Source organism: Diabrotica virgifera, chromosome 3 (assembly GCF_917563875.1).
Source record: "Diabrotica virgifera virgifera chromosome 3, PGI_DIABVI_V3a".
Lineage (NCBI taxonomy): Eukaryota > Metazoa > Arthropoda > Insecta > Coleoptera > Chrysomelidae > Diabrotica > Diabrotica virgifera.
The window spans coordinates 266847412-266866769 of NC_065445.1; the positions used below are offsets into that span (position 1 = coordinate 266847412).

The 19358-nt window shown below is 34.4% G+C and overlaps 1 protein-coding gene across 1 annotated transcript in view; it reads left to right on the top strand.

Moving 5' to 3' along the window:
* Positions 1-19057, top strand: part of LOC114326366 (pickpocket protein 28-like) — a 54530-nt gene extending 35473 nt beyond the window's left edge. Inside the window, exons 6-9 of the mRNA XM_028274718.2 lie at positions 6371-6641; positions 11196-11255; positions 15341-15515; positions 18749-19057. Coding sequence (XP_028130519.2) covers positions 6371-6641; positions 11196-11255; positions 15341-15515; positions 18749-18974 — 732 coding nt within the window. The 3' untranslated portion in view covers positions 18975-19057. The remainder of the gene's footprint in view (positions 1-6370; positions 6642-11195; positions 11256-15340; positions 15516-18748) is intronic.
* Positions 19058-19358: the final 301 nt, after the last annotated feature.

Genomic DNA, 19358 nt, shown 5'->3' on the forward strand with positions numbered 1-19358 from the left:
TCTTTCCATTTTACTTTTGTTCTCTTTTTCTACATGTTTACTTTTATATTATGTGAACCCCTTGTTCTAAGGCACTTTCTAGCTTCTTTTGAGGGATTCAGTGCAGACTCGGTGGCAGACCCATAAAATGGAATAAACGGAGCAGAGCTGGGACTGACTCTCTTGTTTTTGTAAACAGGTACCAACGTTCTGTTAGTGCAAGTGCTTGAAGAACTTCATCGTTTGTTTCAACTGATTCTCTGGTCAACGACGGATCCAGCAACCTTGCAAGGTGGGGGCAATGAAATAAAAATTTTCTTGTGACTGGCGTACGCAGGATTCTTTTTCAGCATGGGCTGTTATTTTCTTATTCTTCATGTACCATATCCTTTCAAAACGTTGGTTACCATCATAGGTATCTTAATTTTATTTATGGCCACCCTAAATCAACCATAAAGTTCTTCTTCGTCCTGGACTGCGTTTGTCTGCTATTTTCACTTGAATAAAATTTTGTAGCAACCCATATTTGGAACCTCTCATTAAATATCAGAAATAATCCAGCTATCTCTTCTTGATGCTTTTTATAATCGCAGTAGTCTTGCGAAGACATTCTAGTATTGTGGTGTTTTGAATCTTCTCCATCCAATAAACTCTTAAAATTCTTCTATTGCACCACATTTCGAGAGCCTCAAAGCGATTTAAATCGATTACGTAGCAGCGAAGTAGTCGGATCCTTAATGCCAATGTTAGGTCTCTGTTACATAATACTTTGGACATCCTTCTAAAAGCGGCTCTTATTCGGGGGGTTTTATTAAATGATCAAATTACCATAACATAGCACCGACAATTAATATTTTTATCTGGTATCTGACATTGAATTGAATATATGGCAAGAAACAGATTTATGTGGGACTTTTTCATTTATTTTGTTCCAAAGACTTTTAATAATTTTCAATTCCAAGGAATTCTACCATATTTATATTTCAGTTATTCAGTTATCAACAGGACACAAAATTCACTATTTATGTTCAATCGTAATCTCTTTCTTAAAAACAGTTTCAGTAGACAATAGGCGAGGTCTCAAGGAGGGGGCAATTCACTCCATTGACCTCCCCTTGGATCCGCGCCTGTCTCTGGTAAATTCTGTGTAAGTATTACGCTTCTGCTTTAGCTTTTTATAAAGTCCCTTTATTCTCAGACTTCTTTCCTGATGTTTTTTTAAGTATTTCAATAAATATACCCCTATTAATCTATCTATCAATTAGCCTTGTGACATCCAATATTGGACATAGGCCTCCCCTTCGCTCCTCCATCTTTCTCTATCCTGAGCCATGTGCATTCATTTTGAGCCGGTTTGGTGTTTTAGGTCATCAACCCATCTCATCTGTGGTCTCCCTCTCTTTCGTTTATATGTCCATGGTCTCCACTCTGTAATAATTTTATTCCATCTTTCGTATTTTTGCCTAATCGTATGACCGGAGAATTTCCATTTTAGTTTAGCTGTTTGACGAGTAGCATCTTTAACTTTTGTGATATTTATTACCCAGAAATTCCATTTTCTATCTGACAGTCTTACGTTGATCATTTGTCTTTCCATTGCTCTTTGTGTTTTCGCAATTCTGTCTATATTCGCTTTCGTGAACGTCCATGTTTGATATCCATATGTAAGGACCGGAAGAACACATTGGTCGTAGATTTTCGTTTTTAGATATTGAGGGTATTTTTTGTTCTTCAATATGAAGCTGAGCTTACCAAACTAGGCCCACGCTAACTTCGTTCGTCTCTTTTCTGCTGTTTGGTTGTCTCTATTCAATTTTATTATTTGTCCCAAGTATATGTATTCATTCACTTCCTCTATTTGGTTTTGTTTAACTACGATTCTTAACTCATCTTCTTGATTTGTTATCACTTTGGTTTTGCTGTAATTCAAATTTAATCCAACTTTACTGGCTTCTTGGTCTAGTTGTTGTATCATTATTTGTAGTTGTCCCTTGTCTATAGCGATAAGGACGATATCGTCAGCGTATCTTAGGTGATTTAAATATTGGCCATGAATGATGATTCCATATTCTTCCCATTGTAATCTCTTGAAAATAGTTTGACTAGTGCTTGGTTGAAGAGTTTCGGCGAAATCGTATCTCTCTTTCTAACGCCCCTTTTGATGGGTATGGGGTGTGTATTCTGTTCAAGTTGGATCGTAGTTGTGGCCTTAATTTATATATTAGAAATTAGTTCTGTATACCTGTAATCTACTCTGCTATTGTGTAGTGATTGTTTCACTGCCCAGTGTTCTATGCAGACAAATGCCTTTTCAAAACCTATAAATACCATATATGGGTATTTGGTATTCATTTATTTTCTCAATAAGTAACTTCATTGTCAGTAGGTGATCACATGTACTGTAGCCTTTTCTGAATCCTGCATGTTCTTTGGTCTGATAATTTGTCGAATTTAGGAGTTAGTCTGTTGGTTAATATTTTAGTTAACAATTTATACATAACATTAAGCAAGGCAATCGGTCTATAATTTTTCAGATCTTTTTTGTCTCCTTTTTTAAACAATAACAGGGTGATTGCTTCATTCCAATCACTGGGTATGTTTCGTGTACTTAGTATTTTGTTCAATAATATATATAAGACTTCCCTTGTAATTTTTCCGCCATTTTTAATCATCTCCACTGTAATGCCGTCTCTTCCTGGTGATTTATTATTTTTCATTTCTCTCAGGGCTTTCTTTATTTCTGATTTGCTAATTTCTGGTTGTAGGTCAGAGTTAGCATTTTTTATTTTAGTTTTAAATTTTTGAAGAGTTTCTTGTGTCGGTGGTTGTTTTTCTTGATATAAGTCTAAGTAATACTGTTGTGTTATTGCTAATATTTCATGTATATCGTTGGTCTCTTCTCCCTGAGTATTTTTGATGGCATTTATTTCTGTTTTTCTCAGTTTTGGTCGTAAGCACTTCATATTCTGTTGAATAACTTTTTCAACTTGTTCTTCTTGTTTCTTTTTTATCTCTTCTTTTATCTTTTTCTTGATGCTTTTGTTTATCTTCGAATACTCTGCTGTTGTTCTCTTGTTTTGTTGAGCTAGTGTTCTCCGTTTTTCCATTAATGTGTGTCCTCTATTAATACAGGCCATATTTCTCCACATTTTTTTGATTATGTAGGTACTTTTATCCTGCATATACCTTTTTTCTCATCTTTTAACGTCCTCCACTTAATTTTTTGTGGTGTCTGGTATCTGTAATATTTTAGTTTAGTTTCACTCTTTACTTTGACGACCAGTACAAGAAATTTATATTGTTGGCTTGCAGTTTCACTATCATTACCTTGTAGTCCTTTCATTCCCCATTTTCAAGTAAATTTGTTAATATATAAGATAATATGATCGTACAACTAAAGCTGGGATCTAACGGAACGTGGTGACCCACGCCAAGAGAAATAGAAAATATATAATAGAAAAAGATAACGTGAAATAGCGTTATTTCCCTCAAAAGTTGTGATTTACTGGCCTTGGGCTAAGAATGAACTTATTTTGATGTCTGCAAAAGAAAAATAAAATTAATATTATTAAAATAAAATATCCTTACACCTCACTACAGTGTAAGGCACAAACAGTCATGCAATCAAAATATTAAAAATTATACGGGCATCCAAATCTAACACAAGTAGAAGAAGAAATTTTAACTTCAGAAAATGTCAATGAAAAATGGAATAAAATACAGAAAGCATTGCTAAAGGCTGTGGAAGAAAATTTAAAGCCTGCAAAGACGAATAAAAAGCAGAAGTGGATGACTTCGGAAATTCTAGCATTAATGGAAGAGAGGAGAAAGCCAAAGGGAGAAATGAGCCAAAACACGAAGAACTACAAAATAAAATTAAAGTAGAAATAAAAAAGGCAAAGGAAAAGTGTTTACCAGAACAATGCAAAGAAATAGAAGAGTATGACAGAAAATACGACAGCTTTAATATGCATAAAAAAATAAAAGAACTAACAAGTACCAAAAAGCGAGCACACTATGGGATACTCAAAGATGACAACGGTAAACTCATCGCAGACATCAAAGATAAATTAAGGTTTTGGCAGGAATCATAATGAAACTATTCAACGATGATAGAATGATACAAGAAGAACCACAGGAACAAACAGGACCGAAAATAATAATGTGCCAATTAGAACAGGCAATTAGAAATGCAAAGACCGCAAAAGCAGTAGGCCCAGATCAGATACCCACTGAGCTAACTAAATGCATTGACGAAGAAACACTGCATATACTTTTAGATCTGTTCAACAAGGTATAAACAACAGGAGTAATACCCCAGGATTGATTGCTGTCCACAATTGTAACATTACCAAAGTCAATACATGCGACAGAATGCTCCCAGTACAGAACAATTTCTTTAATAAGCCACACACTTAAGATATTCCTCAAAATAATACATGTAATTTTTGCGGAAGTGGATTATACAGCAAAACAAATTAATATTCAATATAAATAAATAAAAACTTTAGAAATGGAAAATAAGAATTAAGTTATAACCTTACGTTAAAGTACATAATAAAAACATTAAATATAATGAAACAAATACTTATAGTAAAGAATATAAACAAATATGAAGTGTCATCACCGCAACTGTCAAATAAATATTACCAATTTATGCCAAAATATCACCTTCGTTCGATTATTGTTACAGTGTATTCCGAACAAATGTGCTTCATAAAAACGCTTTATAATCCATTTATACAAATTAAATTAAACATATTATTGTATATTTCTTTAAGTTAACATTAATAGAAATCTTTAAATATTATTTCTACGCGTATATAATAAAGTATGCCTAGTGGCTGTAACGCCAGTGTACTCGGCAAAGTGATTCTAAAAAAGAACACACCTACCGCCTAAATATTTCGTGTTGGTATCATGTGACGTCTCAAGATATGACGCGGATGACGTGCAATGGTAAGTAAATTAGATGGAGTATAGAGTGCTCTAACGAGGTTGTGTTGGAATTTTTATCATTGTATGAATTAACCAACTTCTACTGCCAACTCTGGTGGTGCACTCTCGATATTCGAGTGGATACGTTACATCGAAGCGTTTCGACTCAATTCATCAAAAGGTAGATATTTATTAATTTCAAGGTAACGTGGGCCGCCACTGTGCTCTTGTTTATTTTGGGCGGGCATGTTTTCGACGCTAAAGTACCTGAGGGTCTTAAAAGTACCCGTGTTTTGGACGCTGCCAGAAAGTAAAGTTAGGACCGAAGGGTTGGGTCTTCCTCCTTTGGGTCTTTTAAATTTAGCGTCCAAATCATGCACATCCAACGGGTTGTATAAATTCCACTGATGTAGAGTAAGAGGTAGAATAGGATTTATTCGGTGAGACATTCTGTATAGTAACAGCTGACGACATATTGATAATTTATTTACGGTACTACCGAAACTAATTACTTTCGTTTCCCGCAAAAAATAAACTGGTAATTTGTTTGTAATCCATAAACCTGTGTCGTAAGGTGCGTAAAACGGTCGTGTAAAGCGAAGATATTCACGAAATGGCCAGAAAAGTTAGTGATTCGAAGTAATCTAGAACATAATCACAAGTGTGATATCAATGAAAAATATATGGCTGAAATATATTTTTGGGCTGCCATTTTTACCTCCCTCAGAAGTCGAAGAATCTTTCATATATGATTTTATGGCTATTCAACCAAAGGATGCAATAATTGAAAAGTTTTCCGACTACTTATTGGACAACTACATTGGCGACCACGCAACATTTCCGCCGGAGATGTGGGCTACGATGAGTGAGAGTTTAGAATTAACAACTATAATGCTTGTGAATCGTTCCACTCGCGTTTTAATGATAATTTTTACCATGCTCATCCAAATATTTTCCATTTTGTTGATGTTTTAAAAAAATTTTAAACTGAAACTTACATTAAAATTAATAGTGTCCATGAAAGTAATAGACTTAAACATCCAAAGAGTAAAAAAAAAATTATGTTCGTTAGATATAGGATACATGAGTATCAAACTAACTGTATCGATCGATACCATTTCGTAAAATGTATGTCGTATTTATTTCAAAGTGACAAATAAACCTTATCAAGCTTAATCTGTAGAATTTGATTACCTGACTTTCCATTTACATTTCAATTTGACCCAGCGTCCAAATCATGTATGCAGAAACAGGTAATTTTATTTTTCAGCGTCGAATTTTAAATTTAGCGTCCAAATCATGCACGCCCTTTATTTTAACTATTATCTCTTTTCTATTTCTCTTTGCCGACGTAAACTGTTGAAGAGTGTCACGCCACACTCCATCGGATCCAGGCATAAGATTAGCTCTGTTGAATTTTAAATATGTCTTGAAAACATTTTTTACATTTCAGGTGATTCTACACGCACCGTTTTCTATTCCACAACTAAAAAGTCAATTCTTTATGGTTCCGTTTAACAGGGTAGTTAACGCTCTGGTTCTACCAAAGGTAATGTCAACGTCTGATAAAGTTAAAATATACAAACCTAAAGCACGTGAATGTTATTTTTCAACTGAGAAAAAACTGAAATATTTCAATATATACGCACCAAGAAATTGCAAGTTAGAATGTCTAACTGAGTTCACTTTAAAAATGTGTGGATGTGTAAATTTTCACATGCCCCGTAAGTACCCTCATCATTTATTATTAAAACTTCTTCAAAACAAACAGAATGACAAATAAAACCGGGATGAAATAACAATTTTTAAAACGTTTTTATATACTTGACTTGTAGTCCGTTCTTTAACGGCAAAATATTGCAAAACCTCTAAATTTTAAAGAACCGTTTGGATTGGCATGAAATTTGACATACACATACAGTCGGAAAAATGAAAGAATACCCATGACCGAACATATAAAACACGCTGTATTTTCCTGTCACCGTGTCACAAAGAAAATTGTTCAGTGCAAGTACATGTAACCATAATAATTATTACATGTACTTGCGCTGTCCAACTTTTTGTGTGCCACGGTGACAGGAAAATACAGCGTGTTTTATATGTTCGTTCATGGGTATTCTTTAATTTTTCCTACTGTAGCTAACAAGTCAAAGAAAAAAAGTGATATTGTGCCGATATGTGCTTTTGCCCTGGGGGTGGTTTTCACCCCCTCTTGGGGGTGAAAAAATATTCGTCCAAAGTAAGTCCGGAAATGGATAAACTGACTAATTTTAGGTAACTTTTGATCTATAGAGTTTTTTCACTAAATCAACACTTTTTGAGTTATTTGCCAGTAAATATGTTCATTTTTTCAACAAAATAACCACGCTTTTAGACGGTTTTTCGCAAATAACTCAAATAGTAAGTATCTTGTCGAAAACATTCTTAGCAAAAATATTGACTGTATAAAATTTAAAAAAACCAGAGTTATAGCTAATGAAAAATTGGTTCATATTCGTCAAATTCCAAATGGAATATTTTAACGTGAAATAACCAAAAATGAAGCACATTTTGGGGAAAAGTTATTACAACTTATTTAAAGTGTTTAAAGAAGCTTCATTTTTGTCTTATAAAAAATTTCTAGCATCAAAAGTAAACAAGTTACGCTCAAAACAATGTTAGTCCTTTTTTTTTGGTAAAAAAATCGGCAAGATCACCCCCTAATTAGTATCTCAAATGAACTTAATTGTTACGACTTCACAAGTTTTTTGACTCGTGTATATATTTTTTATATGACCTGAAAGTTTCATCGGTTCAAATTCATTATTTTTGAAAGGGATTTAGTTAAAATGGGTTGAACGAGTCACTGAAGACGAATGTATGCAAATTTAGAAACACCAAATCTTAATCAATTTTTGTCTAACAGAAAAACAAAAAAATACATGAGATTTAGGAAAGCAATGCTAACTTTTTTGTTTTTCGAGATTTTTGGTATCTCTAACAATTTTTAAGTTATTTTGAAAAAAAGCATATTTTTCAAAATTAAAATTTTTAAAAATTTTACTTTAAAACCAAATTTTTTTAAAAATAAGCACTTTGAATCGATGAAGCTTACAGATCATATAAATACAACATTAGTAAAATAATTTGTGGAGCGGTAACGATTAATTTCATTTAAGTTGCTAATTAGGGGGTGGTTTTCCCGATTTTTTTTTGCCAAAACAAAAGGGACCAACTTTATTTTGAGCATAACTTGCTTAAATTTTATGCTAAAATATTTTTATAAAAACAGAAATAAAGCTTGTCTTAAACACTTTAAAAAAGTTATAATGGTTATTCTACAAAAGGTGCTTAATTTTTTGGATATTTCACGTCGAAATATTCTGTCACGGTCCCAGGCCGGTCCTGTCAACGCCAGAACTCTCTGGCGCCGAAGTGTCTGAAACCTTGTTCGTCGGCGAGACAGCTATTTACGTATCGGCATATCTTGACAATCACCGAATACACCTTTTTTTATTGCTTTGTAAATAATACATATCTTTCGATTTTTTCTGGAAATCAGTAGAATAATTTTTATAACTATATAAAGAGACATTTTTAAAATCAGAGTTAGTTATAAATTTGTAGTCGTCGGTCGAGTAACATTTTTTGATGTTCGGACGCGAAATAAATGTAAATGTAAATTGTACATATTAGACATTTAGATAAATTGTTGTTTTAGTGTAATCTTTAATAAAGCCGTGGTTATTTTGTAACGAATAAAAATAATGTAGTATTTTAATGTTAAGTTTGTAAATTAGTGTTATTAAAGGATATAAATTCAGTGTTCTTTATTTCTTTAAGTGTAAGTTATTAAAAATAAATAAAGTCAATTAAATTAAACTTAGTGCCTAAAAACATAAACAATAAAATAGTAGAGTCAACCACGTAAAAAGACAAATATGCTACAATTCTATTTGAAATTTGGGGAATATGAATCTATTTTTCATTGGCTGTAACTCTGGTTCTACAAGGTCCAGAGACCTAACGCGTACACCATTGTTTTACTTTTTTACAGGCTATATTTTCGCTAACAACGTTTTTTTCGACAAAATACTTACTTTTTGAGTTATTTGCGAAAAACCGTCTAAAAATGTGGTTATTTTGTTGAAAAATGAACTTATTCATTAGCAAATAACTGAAAAAGTGTTGACTTAGCGAAAAAGCTCTATAGAACAAAAGTTACTTAAAATTAGTCAGTTTACCCATTTCCAGACTTATTTTGAATATATATTTTTTCAGCCCCAAGAGGGGGTGAAAGTCACCCCCAGGGCAAAAGCATACATCGGCACATTATCACTTTTTTTCTTTGACATGGAAGCTATGCGTATGCCAAATTTCATGTCAATCCAAGCGGTTCTTTAAAATTTAGTGCAAAAACCGTGAAAGAATGTACTATTGGCTTTTGTCCTTGGCTTTGGGACCATTCTATAGAAATCAAATGTAGGATGGAGAAAGCAAGATCTGCATTTAAAAAAATGGCAAAGTTGTTCAAATGTCATGATTTGTCGATACCCATAAAAATCAAATTACTACGATGTTATATCTTTCCTATACTGTTGTACGGAGTTGAGTCGTGGACTCTCACAGACGCCACCTGCAAGAAAATTGAGGCTTTTGAGATGTGGCTTTATCGTCGAATCCTGAAGATATCTTGTACCGACCACATTACTAATGAGGGTGTTTTGCTGAGAATGCAAAAAGAAAAAGAGCTGTTAATCAAAATAAAAACAACCAAAATCGAATACCTCGGTCACATCATGAGGAACAGTGAAAGATATGGACTGCTGCAACTGGTCTTACAGGGAAAAGTAGAGGAAAAGCGGGGACCAGGAAGGCGAAGGATTTCGTGGCTGAAAAATCTACGTACGTCGTTCAACACAACCGCTACAAATCTTTTCAGAGCAGCAGTGTGCAAAGTACAGATTGCCATGATGGTCGCCAACATCCGAAACGGATAGGCACTACAAGAAGAAGAAAGCGTTTGTCACTATGTCCGGAAATTCTCGTAATCCATTACAAATATATCGAATATAGCTAAGTTGTAGAGCATTAGACTGCAGATCGAGAGGTCCCTGGTTCAAACCCAGGTGTTCCGCGCTGGACAGATGAGTTGAGAATTGTAAATTGTAGAATTCCTTCATCTTCATGCTCCAGCATCCGTTTGGCTTGCGATTTTAGAAGCCACGGGAGTGTAACCAGAAAAATGTTCCAAATAAAGTTTTTCAATTTAATATTATTTTATATTTTATTGGATTGAAGACTTTATAACTTTGACTTGTTTTTAGTAGATATCGCTTAGATACCCCTGCCATTTCGTTAGTTGTAATCCGAGGTTGTGTGCACACACACAGTGTGTCAATTTGAAAAGTTGCCACCCCTGGTCCCTATAGAAAATCTAAAAATATACAAAAACACGTCAAACTTATTTGTGAGGGAGACATTTTATAGACCAGTTGTCAACCAAATTACAACAACCCTATAGCGGGGCGGACACAGCCCCCAAAATCTTAAAGGGGAGTTGAGTGATACCTCATTTTGAAGCTCATTAAATTACCTTTTCAAAAATACCACATGCCTTATATTTCTTTTGTATACTTTTGGAAAAATCTTGGACTCAATACTCAATAAAAAAATTTGGGAGTTCTGAACTCGACACTTAATATCTTTACGGTTTTACTTGATTATTCAAAAAATACTTCAAAAAAACACTCTAAATACTTCAACACCCCAAAAAAAATTCAATTTGGAGTTCAATACTCCAAAAAATTTTTTGCAGTTCTGAACTCGATATTTAATAATTGTACGTTTCACTTGATTTTTCCAAAATTACTGAAGAGAAATATAATGAATGTGGTATTTTTTGAAAATGTAATCGAACGATCTTTAAAATGAGGTATCACTCAACCCCCTTTCTATTAAAGATTTTGGGGTTGTGTCCGCCCCCGCTAGAGGGTTAGTGTAATTTGGTTGAAAACTGGTCTATAAAATGTCCCCCTCACAAATAAATTTGACGTGTTTTTGCACATTTTAGATTTTCTATAGGGACCAAATTATAGGGGGTAGCAACTTTTCAAATTGACACCCTATATGCACCCTCTGATGATACTCTAATAAGTTTTGAAACCGGTTAGGTTGCTTGTAGCGCTCTCTTAACGAACTAAAATATAAGACGGCTTAGGTTTCGTTTTGCAACTAAATGAAAATGTCTATAACATTTTTCGTTTTAAAACTAATATTTGTTTTTGATTGCGTTGTAGGAAAAAATGATACAGCTATATGTGGAAACGCTAAATTTAAATGCGTCAAAGACGCTGAGTGTAAGTATAGTAATTATAGTAATTTACATAGCTATTCTGACTAATGAACTGTAACAGTTTATTATACAGGGGGTGCAGAAACTCTCCTGACAAACGAAAACAGGAGATTCCTGAGATAATTTTCTTCTTTCTTCTTCTTATATTAGGCTTCTTGACCTGTTCTTAACCGATTTTGAGTTTGTATTCGTAGCTGTGATGTTGACTGTCAGCTATCTCGCCACTTTTAAAGGGCCTTGCTATTGGTCTTTTGCCTGTTGGCTTTGAATCACTGGCTATACGGGCTATTCTCTCTCTGTAATTCATGTCACATGCTGATTCCACTCTCGTCTTCTCTGTCTTTCCCACCATACTATGTCTTGTATGTTACAGAGATCTCTTATTGTGTCGTTCGATATTCTGTCTCTCAGTGTTTTCCCAGTTATTGACCTCAACGTTCTCATTTCTGATGTTCTCAGTATCCTCTTGGTTTCTGCTGTGCCACATCTTGTTTCTATCGCGTACGTCATGATCGGTCTTACACTTGATTTGTATATGCGTACTTTTCCTTCCAGCCTTATATCTTTATTTCTCCAGATGACATCCTTCAGATATCCTGTAAGGCAATTGGCTTTATTTGCTTGCTTTTGGGCGTTCTCTTAACATCTCCATAACCTAGATATTTCGACTCCTGTATATTCGAATCTCGAGACTTGTTCAATTAGTTCGTTGTTAATTATTACTATATTGCATCTTATGGGTTCTCTTCACAAAAATCGTTGGATATTATCAATGCGGATTTAGACCGGGCCGCTCTACTATTGACCAGATATTCACAATAAAACAGATAATGGACAAATGCTGCGAATTTGATCGTGAGCTTCATCAGATGTTCATAGATTTTAAACAAGCATTTGATAGAGTATGCAGGGATAGACTGTGGACAGCGATGCAGGAACTTGGCTTTCCAAAAAAACTAGTCAGGTTGATACGGATGTGTATGGAACAGTTACGATGTAAGGTGAGAGTTGGACAACAATACTCGGAGACATTTGAAATAAACAATGGACTAAAACAGGGAAATGCACTTTCACCACAACTCTTCAATTTAGCTCTGGAGCACATAATCAGAAGTGCAAGAATAGAAAAACCCAATACAGTATTTCATCTAGAAGGACCAAACTTACTACTGGCATTTGCAGACGATATCGATCTAATAGGTAACACACGATTAAGGATGAAGGAGTCTTTCGTGAGGTTCGAGAAGGAAGCAGAGAAGATGGGGCTCCAAATCAACGAAAACAAGACGAAATATATGTATATGAGCCGCAATAACCAAAGCAGAGACAGAATTGGTCAGAATATCACCATCGATGACTTTTACTTAGAGAATTCAAGTATCTTGGAACAACAATAACTGAAGACAATAACGGATCACAAGAAATAAACAACAGGATACAGGCCGGCAACAGATGTCTTTTTGCCCTCCAAAACCTTATAAAATCAAAACAATTAACAAGACGTACGAAGATACAAGTCTATAAAACAATCATACGACCCATTGTGATGTATGGAAGCGAAACGTGGACGATAACAAAGGCAAACGAAGAGAGGCTACTTGTTTGGGAAAGAAGAATCCTAAGGAAGATATTTGGTCCTGTGCTGGATGAAGCATCAGGACAATATGGGATAAGAACTAACAAAGAGCTCGAAGAACTTTACCTAGAGGCCAACATCATAATAGAAATAAATTCCAGAAGACTCCAATGGGCGTGACACCTTAGAAGACATTCTGCATTCTGACCAAAGAACAGTTAGACTGGTGTGGGAGGAAGTCCCAACTGGAAGGAGACTGCGCGGACGCCCTCGACTCCGGTGGCGAGATAATATAGCAGGAGACCTAAGAGCGATGGGCGTGGAGAATTGGATGTAGGTTGCTCAAGACAGAAAACAGTGGAGGCATGTTGTCGAGTCAGCTAAAAGCCACGAAGGGTTGTAACGCCACGGAGTAAGTAAGTAAGTAAGGTTCCCTTGACACTACCAGGGATTTGGTCTTAGCTGTTGATATTGTCATGCTGTAGTTCTTCGCCACTATATTGAAAGTCTATGTCATTCGTAGTAGGTTGTCCATCAATTCACCTATTCCGAAAATGCTTCCTAAGGGAGCTAGAGCTCTTTAAAGATGGCGTCTGTTATGTTCGTATGTACTTCCTATATTGTAAATATAGTGGTCGATGCTTTTGGAAATAAACTCCTAATTCGTAATTTATACTTTATTCCAGTAATGTAATGTAATGTATCTACACAAATTGTATATTTTGCATGACACTCTCTCGACAAGTGACAAAATGTCAGCAAGTGACATTCTGTGTTCCGTATATATAATCTGAAGATATAACAGCGTCTTATAATTAGTTTTTTTTTAAATACTATGTTAATTACGGAAACCAAACTGTGTGTTTAGAGACCAAACTAGAGATAGAGAAAATTTTCTATAGGTCGGAATTTTATTACCTATTATGCCTAGTGGGACAGCCAAAATTAGTTGACTTCGGGATACACCACAGACTGCTCTGAAGACACTGAAAAGTAGAAACCTTGGTCAGCCGATGGTGGGGCGCCATCCAAAACATATAACTCATATGTATATGACTCTACCTTAGCGACAATAAGTCTACGAGAAGTGCAGGGTAAATTGAAGATGTAATTAAAAAAAAAAAACTATGGAAAGTCATGCAAAACTCCAACATTAACTTTACTCTCATAAAAGCTGTCCAAAATTTATACAGTGACATGAAATCTGCAGTAAAATTAGGAAACACAATAACAGATTTGTTCACAGTCAACAAAGGTCTACGACAAGGATGTTGCATGTCACCGAGTCTGTTTAAGATTTATGTCGCCAAAGCCCTTACAATATGAAAAAGAAAATGCAGTGAAATGGGCATCCAAATCGACGACAACACCTGCCTGTACACCCTTCAGTTTGCAGACGATCAGATAATATGTGCAAACGATAAAGAAGATTTGGAATATATGACTCGCAAATTGAAGGAAGAATACGAAACATGGGGATTGCAGATGAATGTAGAAAAAACACAATATTTATGCCTGGGGGAGGATTCAACTGATATGATATTGGACAATAATCAGAAAATAACTAGCTGTGATAAATATAAGTATCTGGGCATTAATTTCAACAAGGAAGGTACTGACGATGCAGAAATTAAGAGCAGAATAAATAAAGCAAGAACGATAATTAAATCATTGAACGAGTTTTGTGGAGTACCTAGATAGGGAAACAAAGAAAAACGAGAATATACAACACCATGATTAAGAGCACATTGGTATACGGATCCGAAACATGGAGAATAAAGGAACACCAAAATCGAAAAATATAAGCTACTGAGATGGACGCCCTAAGAAGAGCAAGTAGAACATCGAGATTGGACCGGGTTAGATATGCCGAAGTAAAGCGAAGAATGAATTTACAGGAAACGGTTGTAGAATGTATTGAGAAGAAACAATTAACGTGGTACGGACATGTTCAGAGAATGGGGGAGGAAAGACTGCCAAAGAAAATTATGAAATGGATACCTACAGAAAACAGGAAAAGAGGAAGACCAAGAACGACATGGATACAAGGAGTAAGACGATCAATGAGTGTACGAGGATTAGAAGATGAAAACTGCAATGATAGAAGATATTGGCAACAAGGCATCGGACAACGTCGGAAGACGTTTTTAACCCGAATTTATATATATAATTACAAAAAAAAATATGTATGTCTTTGTATTCACTTTATAATATTCAAAAAATTACGTGATCTGGATTTCAATGCATTTTTGTTTTTATAATTCTCGTATCAAAGTTGCGCGTGAAGTTAGGCATTATCGATTTTGGGGGCGACCCACGATGGTGGTGGCCCCCTAATCGAATTAAATCTAAAGCTGTCTTTCCTTATATTCATATTTACTGGGTGTTGGATTTTCGATGTCAGCCAGTGTATGTGATTTGTAACAACCTCGGTGTTCCTGAACTACACCTAATGTAGCATTTCCCATACACTCAATGAACTGCACTGCATTACGATGAATTTATGTTATTAGATTTATTAAAACTGCAACAATATAACCTTCAAATAGAAAACGAACAGATGGACTTCTTTTGCGATTGTAAACCATTATGTACGGATGTCAGCTATGACGTTGAACAATCGCAAGCACCTTGGGATCAAAAAGAACAATATAAAGCTGCTGGAGACATGAAAGCTTTTGATGCGAGGTAAGTAGGTATTTAAAATTGTTGTAATAGTGTAGGAAACAGAGGTTGAACCTCGCAAAATGGACACAAGTCCGGTTTTATTTTTTTTCTTATTATATTCTTATATTCTTTTGCTTATTATAAGGCTAACTTTTTCTTAAAAAATTTAGCCCCGGAACCCCCCTTTTCATCCCTTTAAAGGGAGCAATTTGTGGTTTTTGCGAAACGTAGCCCTTCCTGTACGTTTTGCAAAAAATTTACTTAATAGTAAAATGAAGAGAAATATATTTCCTACTGTTTATTTCCCGACAGCATATGTCTACGACCCACCGTTTAGCGGGGGTGGCGCCCCAAAGTTGACAAGTTTTTAAAAAAGATGTTTTAAAAAAATATTTTTCCCTAACTGTAATGAAAATTAAGAAGCAACCCTGGGGATATTAATCACAAGTAAGTGGCTGATTTTTTGGTATAGGTTTTATTTAAGGGCAATTGCCCATTTTTTAATTATAGGGTGTTACCTTTTAAAAAATCCCTTTTTATACCATCTGAACCGCTTATACTAGAGTAAAAAAACCTTTAAGCGATTATCCGCGTACTGCTGTTATTTACAAATTTCTATAATGCACCCCCATTTTTTTCGGGACCACCCCAAAAAAAGGAGAATTAATAAAGAAAGTGATTTTCTTGAAATCCACCATGCCCTTTATTAAAATGCCTCATATATCATTTTGTGCACGTTTTATTACCCATTCATGGACACCAAAAGCGATTTCTTAATGTATCCAAAAACAAATAAATAAAGGGGGGTTGAAATTTTTTTTTTTTTTTGCTTTTTGACCCATATGGAGATATGCTCCATCAAGAGGGTTTTTCATAAATATATATGATTATTGCAACATCCCTGCGAAAACTACCCCTATTCTTGAAAATGAACTGCAGAAACTACCCCTATCCCTTGGAGAGCATGTTTTGACGATTTTCTCATTACCTACGCATTTTTTAAAACAAAACTTATACATAATTAAAGACCACTATTTTCTCTACAAATAAGGTCCTATGCATTCTTTTCGTATAAGCAACCGTTACGGCACAGTGGCGCCGTAAACCTCAGAAATGCTTTGGCAGGCTTCAGTTTTTGTTTTTTTTTCGTCACCTATTCATTTTATTGATAACGTACTTATGGAAAATAAAAAAACACACTGTCTGCTACACATTATGACCTATGTATATTTTATTTTCTTTGCACCCTAAAGCCACAGTGATGGCCCAAAATCAATTTTTGATTATTTTCTTTATTAATTCTCCTTTTTTTGGGTGGTCCGGGGAAAATATGGGGGTGCATTATACAAATTTGTAAATAACACTAGTACGTGGATATTCGCTGAAAGTTTTTTTACTCTAGCATAGGTGGTTTAGATGGTATAAAAAGGGGTTTTTAAAATGTAACACCCTGCAATTAAAAAATTTGTAATTGCCCTTAAATGAAACCTATACCAAAAAATCAGCCACTTATTTGTGATTATTATTATTACCCCCTTTAAAGAGTTGAAAAGAGGGGTTCCGGAGCGAAATTTTTTAAGAAAAAGTTAGTTTCATAATACGCACCCCTTGATATACCAGAAAAAAAATAAAACCGGATTTGTGTCCATTTTGCGAGGTTCAACGTTCAACCTCTGTTTCCTACACTATAAATAAATACGACAATAAACAATTTCTCGTTTATTCTTCTTCTTCTTTTTCTTCTTCTTCTTCTTCTTCTTCTTCAAGTGTCTCATCCTTTAAGGATATTGGCGATCATCACAGCACATTTTACTCTGTGTGTAGCAGTTCTGAAGTGTTCTATTGTTGTTTTTCCATTCCACTGCTTTCAATTTTTCAACCAAAACGTGCGTCGTCTTCCTGGTCCCCTTTTTTCTTCCACTTTTACTTGTATAACCAATCGCATCAACTCATATTTTTCATATCTTACTATGTGACTAAAGTAGCTCAATTTTTTTCCTTCATGTGTCCATGATATTTTCCACATTCTTTTATAACACCACATCTCAAAGCTGGAAAGTCTTTTCTTAGTTGAGTCCGTAATTGTCCAGGCTTCAACTCCATATAAAAGTACAGAGAATACGTAGCATATCAATACTCTAGTTCTAATTTCTCTTCCCAGTTTTCCATTGCAGAATACTGTTTTCTTCTTATTGAAGGCACTTCTAGTCATTTCAATGGATCGTTTTATTTCAAGGTTGCGGTTTCATTATTCATTTAGTTCACATCCCAAGTAATTCTATCTGGGTTCTTTTCTTTGGAATACTGTGTGGTATTCTGGGATGAAACACACCTTGTTTCTTACGTTCTTTATTCCAATGTTGTATGCGATGTCAGATCTAAAAGTGTCAGATCTTTATCATCTATTTCAATCAATTCTAGATACTCAACCAGCCTATCATGTTACACCCATTCAAATGCCTTTTTAAAATCTATAAAAAGACGTAAATAGGCTTCTGTACTTTGCATGATCTTGAGGTAAAGCAAATATACCTATACCTACTGTAAATATACAATTGCTATTCGTAATAAGTTTATACTAAATTTACAATCAAGATGCAGTAGAAATAAACAAACCAAGACATGTTGAATGCTATTCTTTTTCTCATGATCATCTTTCAGTGAGTCATAGTTTTTCGATTTCTTTCTAACGCATTAAATTGTATGTGACAGAAAAAAAGGCACGTCGGTGATTACATTTCGTCGGTGACATTTTTATAACATTTATTCTAGTTGTCGATAGATGGCGCCATAATAAAAAAATAATTTTTTTAAATTAGATTACAAATATAATCTGTATAATTTATAAGACTATACAAATCAAAGAAAATACCATTTTATAAATGCAAGAAACACATTTGATTTGTTTTTATTCCAAATTGAAAATAAAATGTGACAACTGTCAGATTTAACCAAAATGTCATGTTATAATAAATGTCATAAATGTGTATTATCACGGACTTACCCTTTTTCCTATCATTTGTTACGCACTGAAAAATGATCATGAAAAGGACAATACTAGGAGCACTCCCGAATCATAATTTACAATGTGTATACATTGTAAATCCCAAATCATGATTTCCAAAGTTTATACATTGCAAATTATGATTCGGGAGTACTCCTAGTAGCATTTAACTTGTCTTGGTTTGTTTATTTATATTGCATCGTTTATTGTAAATGTAGTATAGAAATAGCTAACTTTTTGTTTGTTTTAGCATACGTTACTCCAAACTTTCTGTATTTTTCAAACAAGATTCTTTCTTAACCTCACAAAGAAACGAGCTCTACGGCCCAACAGATTTCTTGGCCAATTTTGGTGGACTAATGGGATTATTTACAGGATTCTCTCTGTTATCAGCTGCAGAAATTTTGTACTTTTTGTCAGTTAGATTGTGCTGTAACTTTAGATTATATAGAAGTGCGACAGGGATCGGCGTATAAAGGATTATTGTACTTGTGAAAGTTGTATTTGTCACTTTATTTATTAAATTAGGAAGCTTTATTAAAATAATTGTGTTAAGCCATTTAAGTTTTTTTAATTTTAAGAACTTTAAAATACAATATTTATCCAAGTATCTAAAGCTTAGATAGCTGGATAAACACCATATAACACCTCAAGGAAATAAGTTCATTTAGAAATATTATAAAAAATACGAATTTAATTGTTTTTCAACTTTTCCTACACTAATACCCGGTTTCATAATCAACTTAAAGTAAACATTAACCAAAGTTCACGTTAAGGTTGACATTTACCCATAACAATTCCATATTATGGCTTTTCATTCACAGTCATTTGTTTCGAGCTTCTGTCATGTGTCACATAAT